The sequence below is a fragment of the Lupinus angustifolius genome, unplaced genomic scaffold (assembly GCF_001865875.1).
Source record: "Lupinus angustifolius cultivar Tanjil unplaced genomic scaffold, LupAngTanjil_v1.0 Scaffold_415, whole genome shotgun sequence".
NCBI lineage: Eukaryota > Viridiplantae > Streptophyta > Magnoliopsida > Fabales > Fabaceae > Lupinus > Lupinus angustifolius.
This window is the reverse complement of record NW_017727825.1, coordinates 205447-218058: the sequence shown is the minus strand read 5'-3', so window position 1 is coordinate 218058 and position 12612 is coordinate 205447. Positions and strand designations below refer to the sequence as shown.

General features: G+C 33.4%; 1 protein-coding gene across 2 annotated transcripts; it reads right to left on the bottom strand.

Annotated features, from left to right (window-relative positions):
- Window positions 1-1207: 1207 nt before the first annotated feature.
- On the bottom strand, window positions 1208-7712 carry LOC109341246 (preprotein translocase subunit SCY2, chloroplastic). Of its 2 annotated transcripts, none has more exons than XM_019579102.1 (14): window positions 7599-7712; window positions 7125-7505; window positions 5799-5887; window positions 4906-4985; window positions 4699-4788; window positions 4368-4459; window positions 4056-4139; window positions 3455-3596; window positions 3031-3147; window positions 2674-2803; window positions 2127-2250; window positions 1909-2015; window positions 1493-1664; window positions 1208-1416 (listed from the first exon to the last, which is right to left on the bottom strand). In XM_019579102.1, the coding sequence occupies exons 1-13, from the start codon at window positions 7660-7662 to the stop codon at window positions 1575-1577; spliced, it is 1590 nt and encodes a 529-aa protein (XP_019434647.1). In that variant the 5' UTR covers window positions 7663-7712; the 3' UTR covers window positions 1208-1416; window positions 1493-1574. The 2 variants fall into 2 exon arrangements, with proteins under 2 accessions (XP_019434647.1, XP_019434648.1); XM_019579103.1 differs by having other exon boundaries at window positions 1521-1664.
- Window positions 7713-12612: the final 4900 nt, after the last annotated feature.

Here is a 12612-nt window from a genome sequence, read left to right as displayed (position 1 = left end):
AATAGATCATTATGACATTATTTAATCAATGTTGTTAATCTCGACTACTGGAATTAAGACTTAGTCCAAAAATTAGTGTTGTCAACATTTAGGATCACATAAGTCTTTAAATATACTATTGAATACACGTTCAAAAATTAGAAATTCATCTTCCAAATATGGAAAGACTCTACAAGTGTTGTTTCCTAGATTTTGAAGTAATATGAAGAGCTTCATACAAGTTTGACCGGATTACCTTTTCGAATACTATCAAATGTATCATTTATCCTATGGGTAAGGAACTAACCCTTTTAGAATGTGTGGCTACCTGCCTAAGAAGTATTGTTTCCAAGAATCAAACCCCTGACATTTTAGTGTATCTGGGAATCTAGCGAAACTTTAAATCCCTAGACCAATGCCTGTTTGACCATATAATAATTTGCCAACATATTTGTCTTCCTCAACATGAATTGAAGATCTAAATCCAACCTTGCACTAGCAAAATATATGAATATTGTTAACATAGCATTTTGCGTAATCATCAAGAATAGATACTTACGGTGTAGTACAAGAGTAATGAAGCAAGATAAAAGAATTTGTGGATTGTTACAAAATGTATAAAAGGTATCGTTGGAAACATAACCTTGTAGCTTTTCAATAATTTATAACTCTTTGGTTCATTCAATAAGCTATTAGTGCAATTCGATGAAATAAAACTGAATGAAACGTAACTTTTAACAATAGAGCTTGGAATGTTTGAAAACTAACTTTTAGAAAATTAGGTCAATTAGCTTCCCAAAAACTACAAAAAAATTCAATGATGAATTAATCTGGTTTACCCTATAAAATTCTACCAATTTACATCAATTGCACCACATTAAAATACCTAATAATTATAAAGTTAAACAAATATGAAATTATAAAATTACAAATAACTTTACTAACGATTTTTATTATATTTAATTATTTCAATTAATTAATAATATATAAACAAACAATAAATAAATATTAGATGTAATTTTTAATTGTTTAATAAATTTTAATTAGTTTGACAACAACTTTTACTGAACAGATTCAGCTCAATCATTTGCCACACTTTCAAACAGTTACAAATTCACTGCTGCGCACTACAAGTTCATAAACACACGCCAATTTTGCTAACATACCATAACTTATAGCATAGAATAAAAAGCAGAAGGTGAACCTCACGTCACAACAATGCTAAGGGTAAATTTAACCTCCAATATACAAGGTACCTCGTTTTTATATTACATTATCTCAAGCCCATCTATAATAACAAATCTCAGCTGCAGCTACAACTACTATTTCTATAACCACACAACATATATTCCTAAATTCATCAAAAACAACTCCTTCCACATGATGATCTGCCCTCAAAACTAACCAGATCATCATGTCCCTGAAAAATGAAGTGTCCTGCAAATATTTTCAACGTTGAGCAAAAGTTACAACAATTGGAAATTCTGCACCTAGAAAAACTTATACAACTTACCAATGCTTACTGACGGGTTTACACTCACGGTTTAAATAAAAATCGACGAAGTGGAATGGCAGCATAATTATTCGAGTTGTTGTTATACACCATAACGTCTCAATGCATTGCTTAAGCTTGGCATCACATTATATGCCTGATATGATCTTCTTAGTTCAATAATGGAGCCAACCTGCACCAACAAAACCAGTGTCTACATGTAAAACATGACACTTGAACCAAACCCACTAAATACGGAATGGAAATGACCGAGTCATGACATAAGAGACCAACTTAATGCTGCCAAATTGAAATTGCCCCAATGGCAATTGAAGCCAGATAAATAAAGCTGGCATCAATTTATTGCCTGATAAGTATTATAAATGAGTTTGCAGACAAAATACAAGTACAAGATGGGGAACCCTTCTGGCACTTACAATAATTAGAACTGATGTAAAACCAATAGCAAATCCAGCATTAATACGCCGTAAATAGTGATCAAGAATACTTGATGTAGTGGCTAATACACTTAACAATAAACCCCCTGCAAAGTTTCCAAAAAGGTAATGGATTAACAGCAAGTAATAAGAATCATAGAATTCAAACTAGGGAATTGAAATAAGGCCAAAATTACAGTCTTTCACCAGTAACAGACCCCAAAATCGCGTGGATGCCTGAACCTTTGTGAGGTATTCTATAGTAGCCTTCCCTGGCTTTATGTTTGGTATTCTTGCACCCATCTTATTTAAGTAATCAGCAATTTCCTTTGGCAAGTTAGCCTGTGAACAATTAACACATAAAAGGCTATTTTACAAGATAGATACAAGTCACTATAATTTTAAATTACAAGTTTACAACATATAATGGCAACAGTTTAATGATGAATCAAACTACGAATTCCACAGATTTGACAACACACATTAATTGCATTTAAAAAATCATAATCAGAATCAGCAGTTGACATCATTGCATAGATAACCGCTCTGATATCCAATCCAGCCCATTGTCTATCTTCAGGAATGAAAGTGTTAATGTAGCCTAGAGCTTACTTTTAATCCATGTACAATCTTTTCATATATATTATATGTAAAAATTATAAAAAATAATAGCTTATAACAAATGTAACTACTTAAAATACAGACTAGAAACTCCATATATCAAGTAGAATTCTCAATCATACAAAAGCAATAAAAGAAACTTACAATATCAAATATATTGAATAGGAAGACAAAAAAAGCGTAAATGGAGTAGTAGACCCATGGCTCAGCACCAATAGAAGTTTCAGGGTTCAACATCTCCTTGACACGCTCCCAAAAAGGTGACTTAAGCAGACTGACAAAATAATAGTCATTTTAGAAATTGCACCTCATAAGAAAATAGAAAATCAAATATCACTTTTCATACAAGCATCATATTATCAGAGAGAGAGAAGAATGGGCAAGTGACGGACAGACAGAGTGACCTAAGGTACTGGCATCATATTATATTGACAAACTTACATTATTTGAATACTCGTTGAATTGCAATATAAATTTACTTCACTTATGGGATGAACATACCTTGCAAGAATGGCTGGAAATGCCAAGAGGTAAGTGGTGGTAAGAACAGGCTGCATTCCTGAGGGATTAATATTGAAAGGAATGTAGGGCTCCACTTCTGTAATCGGTGATTCCTCCCTATTTCAAATTGTAAGACAATGAAAATGTGAACAGTCTGCATCAGTACACTGAGAATTATCATTTAATCCTTCAGATAGACATGGAAAATATCTGCTGCCATAAATAAGGACAGAAATTCTATCAGAATGCCATGTTCTCTTCAATAGAGGCATTTAACAATGTTCCTCATGAACAAACATATCAACAAAAAATGTTAACAGTACAACTTTTTACAAGTGATAGAATATCAAAAGTCTGGTAAAAATTAAACTTTTTCATGGGGGAGAACAAGATTCAATTGCTGGGACAAAGGCAACGGCAATACCTAGCAGCAGAAGCAAGTTTAAAACCATAGTACTGAAGCTTTACTTTCCTGCAACCTTCAGTTACTACAACTGCCCACATAGTGACTGTAGTGAAGATACCCAACACTGCAAGCACATATGGCCACCAACTCACAGAACTCACTGCAATATTAAGAAATATAAATCAATGAAACTACAAATAATTGAAAGAGTTACATAACTTTGGCTATTTCCATCTGATTGAAGTTGTATAACAGTCCAAAACTAAATTGCAATCTAAGCATCGTCCACGCTCCAATTGCTATCTCACTTAAATTGTTATTCTCATCCAAATGAGTTAGTACTACAAAAGTTCCTCCAGAATAATCTATTCCTAATCTTTTTGATCGTTCTCTCTCTTCTATTTTTGGGTATGCATATGCATGCTGAGATCACCTTTAAAAAATTAAAGGAATATGCATCTCAAATGTAAAAGTGGCCGGCCTAAAATTGCAATTTTCCAGATGTCATGCAAGTTACTTCAAAGTGTCAAAATTAAGCATGGGCTATGAGAGTGAGGAACATAAAGAAAGAGAGAAGGCATAGAATTTCAAATGCATCAATGTGCATCCTGTAGAGTACCTGAAAGCTGAGTAAGCATTTTGTATAATGTCTCCATATAACCCGTCAGTATTCCCACACATATAATAAGAGATGAACCTTGACCTGTAAGAAGGCATTATCAGTCACAGAAGAATGATCTGAATTATAAAAGCAGACCTTCATTATCAAGAATGTCTTTCAAACCAAAGAAGAATAAAGAACAATCAACATCTGCCCATCTTTTTGCAGCATAGGAAAGAGCCAAATTTTGCAGACTATATATACACTCTGGTTATCATTTAAAAATTAGCTTCCAAACTCAAATTAACAGCTTTGTCATGAGAAGAGTACCAAATCCAGATTCTGTTATAGTATCACATATCCATGTAATAGTCATTGCACCACAAACCAGCAAAGCAGTTGTCAACATTACGTGCCTGACACTGCAAAGGCAACAAATGTTTTAGCAAAAACAAAACAAATGTCTGAACAAAAAGAATTTGGATTTGGAGACACTAGTAGTACTATCTAACACCATAGTAGCAAAGACACTGCTATGTACATCAATGATTAAGACTATCTAAATACATTTTCTGGGATTATAATGAATGGAAAATCATTTATTTAGTTTTACTTGTAATATCATCTTGTGAGGAAAACAATACTCTTCTATAGACATTACCAATAGTTAGCAGCGTGAATTGAATAAGGAATCGAGTAGCAAGAAACTATTACACCTTCCACAATTGCAAAGCCAAGTGACATCCACCACCTGAAATGTGTAAAACAATTCATTAGTTGAAACTATGGATAATATGCAAGGGAATTAGAAAAACAATGTGTAGAAAGAAATTAGCTCACTGCTCAAGATGGATAAATAGACACACACATATAACTCTTTATCTTCTCATGTCCATCCAGACCTTCTTTCCGCAGCTTTACTAAAGAAGGAACAACATGACAGAGTACCTGCTCATGAATATCTTGTATAAATGCAGTTCATAAATGCAAAAACTTCAAAATAATAATAATTGAAGACAGTTGTTAGGACTAAGCACATGAGGAGAACACAACCCAAAAGACTAGTCTATTAGGTGGGAGAACCTCATGGCTTAAATGCCATATTGAGTTTGTTATTCTACTCAACGTGAGACTCCTAACATTGTCGCCCCCTTTAAGGGCTGATATCCACGGCGGCTTTCACTCTATCGACACTGACCCGATGGTAGCCCTTTCTCTTTTGGCGGCTTCACTCATTTATCAGTATTCGGTAATGTAACTTAATCCAGCCTATAGGTAGTCCTTTCCGTGACACAACTCTCAATGAAAGCATCAATTGTTAGGACTCAAGCACATGAGAAGAACACAACCCAAAAGACTAGTCTATTAGGTGGGAGAGCCTCATGGCTTAAATATCACGTTGAGTTTGTTATTCTACTCAATGTGGGACTCCTAACAACAACACACTTTATTATAGTTTATATAAGAAAATGGACATCTGATTGAGAAGCTTAGTTCTCTCTACAACCAAGCACTTCATAGCATAAGATGACGGTGATGATAGAAATAATTCTTCTTTAAGAGATTCTACTTACAAAAGCTCCTTACATAATTAAAAGCACTGAGAGCAAAAAGATGAAAGAATAGAAATTTGTATATAACTAGCAAAAAATTAAATAACCTCTTGCCTTCGAAGTAATAGAAAGTAAAATCTTGCAACAAATATCTGCCCAAATAACTCAAAAAATGAAGGTAGTGTACCCTAAAAAAATGAAAGAATACCTGCATAATAATGGAAGCTATTATCTGAGGACTGATTCCAAGCTGGAAGATAGATAGCTTGAGTTCAGAGGTAAAGTCACCAAGTTCATCTGCCAAAAGCTATATGAATGTCTGTTCATATGTATAAAACTTGGAAAAATAACCTTGCAATAAAGAATAGAACTATGATTCAAATTTTCCATGCAATTCACATGTTGCCTTGAGATGTAATCTAATTTGGGGCTATGATGCACGGATAATTCAATATCCTTCATGTATCCGTATCATACTGATACTCTTCGATAATTTAATCGATATGTATCCATGGATTATCTTTATTTTTTTAAATAAATAAATTATAAATCTGATAACATATACTCTGTGCTAGTCTTAATGTTTTTCCGATACCTTCCGGGCACTCAAACTATAATATTCATAGACTATAACATTCATTATTTTATACACTTAAAATATCAAAACTATAACAAGGAAGATGATGTTACTAAAAGAGAATACAATTTTTTTATATTAGAGCACTACAACACCTAGAGCTTCTTTGTTTAGGATTCTCCTAAAACGTTTGAGGCATAAACATTTTTCATTCTAAAGACTAAAAAATTCAGCTTCTTAATGTAAGCCTTCATTTCCTGAGGCCTAACCAAAAAGCTTTAAACATCATAAGTGATTTTTTAAGGGTTAAAACTTAAAAGTGTTAACAAACAGTCTCCTAAACAACTTTAACTAAGCTCTATCCTAATAAAAAATTCACCCAAATATTTCACTCCTTATAAGTCTTATCCTTCAATTGCCAATGAGCATCAAGAGTATTCATATTTATTCATTAATCGGAATCTATTTTGAGTAGCTTTTGATTAATACGAGTAGCTTTTGAAGTTAAAAAAAAAGACTATTTTGATTTTAACCAAACACAAAAAGTTTCTTTTCTACACCAAAATCTATAAAAGGCGGTCACTGCTTTACACAACCTAAAAAACATTTCTTTCTTAAGCTTAAACAAATGAACCTAAGTTGTTTTAGACCCTTGATTTGATCTCAAATGCATTAAAATAAAAATTCACTAATAGTAAAACAATGGATACACACAGTGTTTTAAATTGCACTCTGTTGTGAAAGTCTCCACAACTGTTGAACGAGGCAATGACACAGCAACCACATCCACAGTTTAAAACACTCAATAAACCCTTACTTATTCGTTAAATACTCAAATTGACTCTAGAGAAACTCAGCATTGTTCGGCAACACTAGTTTATAGTTTTGCCGAACAAAGCTCTTTCCTGAGACATATATATATATATATATATATATATATGCATGTAACTAACTTACCGGAAGAGCCGGAGACAAAGCTCATGTAATCATCAGGAATCAACCTTCTGTCAAATCCAGGTAAAGGAATAAAATAACCAACACGACTAATCACAATCAACACTGCTGTCACAAACAACCTCCTCCGAATTTCGCTCTTGAAAAACGACTCAGCAGCACCATTAATCACAGAACTCAACCGTACAAGATTCAGAAACATATTCTTATACTCTCTATTAGGTTTCAATTTCCCAACACCACCATGAGATTCAACAATAATCGGTTCTTGATTGCTAACAAACACTCTCTTGTTCCGTTTCAGCGAAGGAAAATGGATATTGATGGCGTGAAGTGGAGGACTAGGTCCATGGTAGTTGAAACGGTGAAAATTGATGCGTTTTGCTGTGATAACAAGAATAGTGAATTGATTGAAAATGAAACTGTGACAGTGGTTATATATAAGGAAAAAAGGGATTTGAATAATTGATTACGAACCTGATATTAAGGTGTGTCGATAGAAATGGTGATGAAGAACAGAGGAGAATCGTGTTGCTTCCATTGATTGCGGAGAAAGAAAGAGGAAGAGGAAGGGGTTTTGTGCTTTTAAACCCTTATCCGGGTTTGGGGTGAGTTAAATCGGGATTTTAGGCCCATACATGGCCGGTTAGATGTTTTAATTAAGTCACACGAGGTCCTTATTGGTAGGGGTGTTCGCGGTCCATTTGGATCGGTTTTTAGGTAAAAAATGATCCGATCCAAACACGTAATTAACATGCGGTCTGGATCGGTCTGGTCTGTTTATATTAAGATATCCGGTCCAATCCGATCCAAATATAATATGCGGTTTTGGTTCGGTTTGGATCGGTTTTTTTTTATAAAATATTAAAATTGCACTTATATTCAAAACTCATAAAAATGACTAAATATTAAGCATAAAACAACAATAAAAATAATGTTCAAGAAAATTAAAATAATATTAAAATGTATGCAACAATAGTATAAGTAAACAACATCATAAAATCATAATAAACAGTAAGACAATAATAATAAAAGTAAAAATTAGTAATAACAACAACAAGATATCAATAATAACAAGACAACAAGATATCAATAACAATTATATGAGCACGTGTAACGTAATTTTAATAGTTACAATGTTCTACCGATGATTAATAACAATAATACTTTCACATCAATAAAATTGATAATAAAACACCTAGTCAGAATAACACTTGAATCCTCTTCATTTGGTTGTGGGATTGATTTAAGTTCTAAAACAATGTATCAAATATAATCAATATGATTTAAAACATAGCAACATATATATAAGTGTTTGTTATAGAATATAACAAATAAAATATAGGTACAATTTTGGAGTTGGGACTTAAGATTAAGTTTGGAAGACACTTGAAAGTATTACACACTTAAATTTTACATACAATTTCGGTCCGGTCTGGATCGGTCTAGATCCAAGAGGTGAAACCAAAATCCGGACCGGACCAATCGGTCTTTAAAAAATAAGTCCAACACGATCCAAATGCATTCGGTTTTTGCGGTTTCGGTCTATTTTGGATCGGTTTTCGGTTTTATTATTGGACCGGTCTGGATTTGAACACCCCTACTTATTGGGAGCACGTTTGTGCTAGATTCAATATCATGTGTTATTAACTGTGATCTATGAAGCACGGATTCGTCAAACACCCTCACGTGTCGGTGTTTGACACGTATCCGACACGGATACGCTCAGATTCGCAAAAGATACGTATCCATAGAGTATCCAAAAATTAAAAAAAGTAAAATAAAATAAATAAATATTAAGACACGTATTCGATTCGTTTTTAATAAAATATAGGATATATGGATTCGTTTTCAGCAAAATATAGGATATATAGATTCGTTTCTAATAAAACAGGATAAGATAGATTCGTTTCCAATAAAACATGATAAGATAGATTCGTTTTCAATGAAACATGATAACATAGATTCGTTTTCATTAAAATAGGATAAAATATATTTGTTATGGAGGGCAATGATTTTAGGATAGATTCGTTTTCATTAAAATAGAATAAGATAGATTTGTTATGGAGGGCAGTGATTTTAAATTTCCATATTTTTTACTTTGGGTATTTTGATTTACACTTATAATTTTATCATATTTTATACGCGTATCCCTGAACGTAACGTATCCTGTATTTTGGAAAAAATACGTGTCGACGTATCGAATACGTATTGTACCCGACACACGTATCAGTATTCGTGCATCATAGACTATGATTGATTGAATTTTTTTATCAAAATTACAATTTTAATTATTAAATATTTATTTATTCAATCATAATTAATGATATATGTAGTGGTATAAATATTGGAATAGAAGATTTGATCTAGTTTTTATTCATCATGGTGTTCTTTATTTCAAATAATTAAAATATATTCTTAGGAACCACATTTTCATTAATGATGTTATTAGAATTATTATTTACAAGTATTTTAAAAAATGTTTAGTTGATGATGTGTATTCTTGGGAATATATGTCATAATTCCTAAAATAACCCTAAAATGTTCATATTGTAGACAAGATTGTATATTCACGCCTTAGGTGATTTAGATATGTGTGGAGGAGACTATGATAAGCTATAGGGGTGAGCATGGATCGGGTTGGGCTGAGTAAGTCTTGTCCCTAACTTGACCCTAAATGTTGGTCGAGTCATATTTTGAACTCGAACTCGACCATAGACCCGAAGCTAACCAGATCCAAAATATCGATCGGGTCAACCTTTAAACTTGAACTCGAACCAGGCCCAATTAAATATAATGCATACTCATTTTATATAAAGTCTTCTCAATATTACTTATTATTAAGGATATATAATTTGACATATGAAATAATATATATATATATATACTATTAATCATGTATATATAATGAAAAATTAGAGAATCAATGATACTTTCGACCAAAGAGATATCATTACTCTATACTCAATTGAATGTCAGATAAGATGACAAACTAAGAGGATGTGAAGAGTATAAAGAGAAAGAGAGACACCGAGATTTATATTGGTTCACCTTCTAGTCCATTGAATATTACGTCTAGTCCTCTTGTAAATACAAGAGATTTCAACTATGATGAATTGCCAATCGTTATAAATCTCACCCTTTGTCTCTAATCACCACTTCTAAAACAACCATTCCCTTTGACCACGCTCTACGGTGAAATTATATAGAAAATTGATAGAAATTAAAGAACTTGTTCCTAGGAATAGGATTGTTATTATAGTATAATAACTAAACCCACAATCCGTATATGTCAGTCACCAATAAAGGGTGGAAACAGACCAGGTCAAACCAGACTTTACATTAAACATGTCCAACCTATATAGTATGTAGGAGCCTGGACCTGTTTAAAAAAAAAATTAAAAGCCTAGACCTGGCCTGTTTAAAAGCCTAGTCTGACCTATTAGCATATTTAAAAGCTTGTTTTACTATATCATCTTGAAATAGGTCATTATGTCTACATTTAGATAGATTAATATTCCTACTTTTAATTAGAATCTTCTAACCATAACAATTAAATTATATTTTTTATATTAATATTACATATGTATAATAATATTACTTATATTAAAATTGTATAATATGAACATATTACATAATATAATTAAATAGGTCGGTCTGTTAGGCTTAATAGGCCTTTTGGATGGCCTACAACCTGACCTGTTAAAGTAAATAGGCTTTTCAAAAAGCCTGTGTGATCGAGGCCATACCCGATACAAATAATATAACAATTAAAACTGCAGTACTAGGAAGTGACTCCTAAGTCGTTTCCCAAGGATTATCTTTCAAGCAAAGCTTCATACACCTTATACTCACACACACAATGGGGTTTTTGTTGTTGGATAGTATGAACATAAATCAAATTCAGAAATAGTATTTAAACAATGTAATAAAACGGCTAAATCCCTTTGGTTGGTTTGTTCACAACTCAATCCTCAGTTTCAAAAGAACGAACCTCTCGCACGCAAGAGGGGTAAGGCAATTGTGAAATAACATCTATCTTGGCAGGGTCTACCCGATTCTCCTATTTGAGATCACATGCCCCAAAACTATGCCTTGCTCTACTATGAAATGACATTTTTCGTAATTCAGAACAAGGTTAGTTTCAATGCATTTATGAAGAACTCTATCCAGACTATCCAAACATGCATCAAATGAAGATCCATAAAATGTAAAATCATCCATAAAAACCTCTATGTAATTCTCTAAAAAGTCACTGAAAATGCTCACCATACACCGCTGGAATGTACCAGGGGCGTTGCATAGGCCAAAAGGCATCCTCCTATAGGCAAAAGTGCCAAAGGGGCAGGTGAATGTGGTCTTCTCCTGATCCTCAGAAGCAATATGGATCTAGAAGTACCCAGAAAAACCATCAAGAAAACAGTAATGAGATTTACCTGCTAAGCGCTCAAGCATCTGATCAATAAATGGTAAATGAAAGTGATCCTTTCTTGTTGCTTGGTTGAGCCTCCTATAATCAATGCAGACTCTCTGACCTATTTCTTCACAACCTCAAGGATGACTAGATTGTGTCTCCTTTGTGGTTGTCTCACTGGTTTAGCTCCATCTTCCAAGAGTATCCTATGCATGCACATAGATGGGCTAATACCAGGAATATCAGCTAAGGTCTAACCAATTGCCTTCTTATGCTTATTCATCACTTGCAACAACTTCTCCTATTGATCAACATCAAGGGAGGTGGAAACAATAACAGGAAGCTTCTCATCATCATTTAAGTAAGCATATTTGAGGTTTTCAGGCAAAGGTTTAAGCTCCAATACAGGTGCATGCAAAACAGATGGAACCAAAGTATCAGACATTGATTATGCAGCTTGCACCTAGACAAGTAAATCAGATTGCTGTATGATGTCTACAATAATTGGGTCAGTGCAATCTGATTCTACAACATTTGGATCAACAAAAATATGTCGAAACTCATCAGTACAAGAATTACACATTTCAGAATCAGTGCATGTATGACAAGTGTATGAGTCTATCAATGACAGAGAATCAAAATCATTAATAAAATTAGAGATATGCTCATTATTTAACTCATCAAGTAAATCAATATGAAACACAGAATGGTCCTCAGATGGATGCTTCATAGCATCAAAAATATTAAATCAGATCACAATATCACCAAACTGCATAGATAATGTTCCAGCATGGACATCTATCTTGGTTCGGGTTGTTCTCAAAAATGGCCTCCCCAAAATGATAGGAACTGTGTTACGGGAGGATCTCTCTTCCATATCGAGAATATAAAAATCAGCAGGAAAAATATGATCACCAACCCGAACCAAGACATACTCTATCAAACCAACAGGCGAAGCAGTACTCCTGTTTGCTAATTGAATCACTACCCCAGTGGGTTGCATAGGTCCAAGTGAAAGAGACATGAAAACAGACATATGCATAACATTACTCGAAGCACCTAGATCTAGCATGGCAT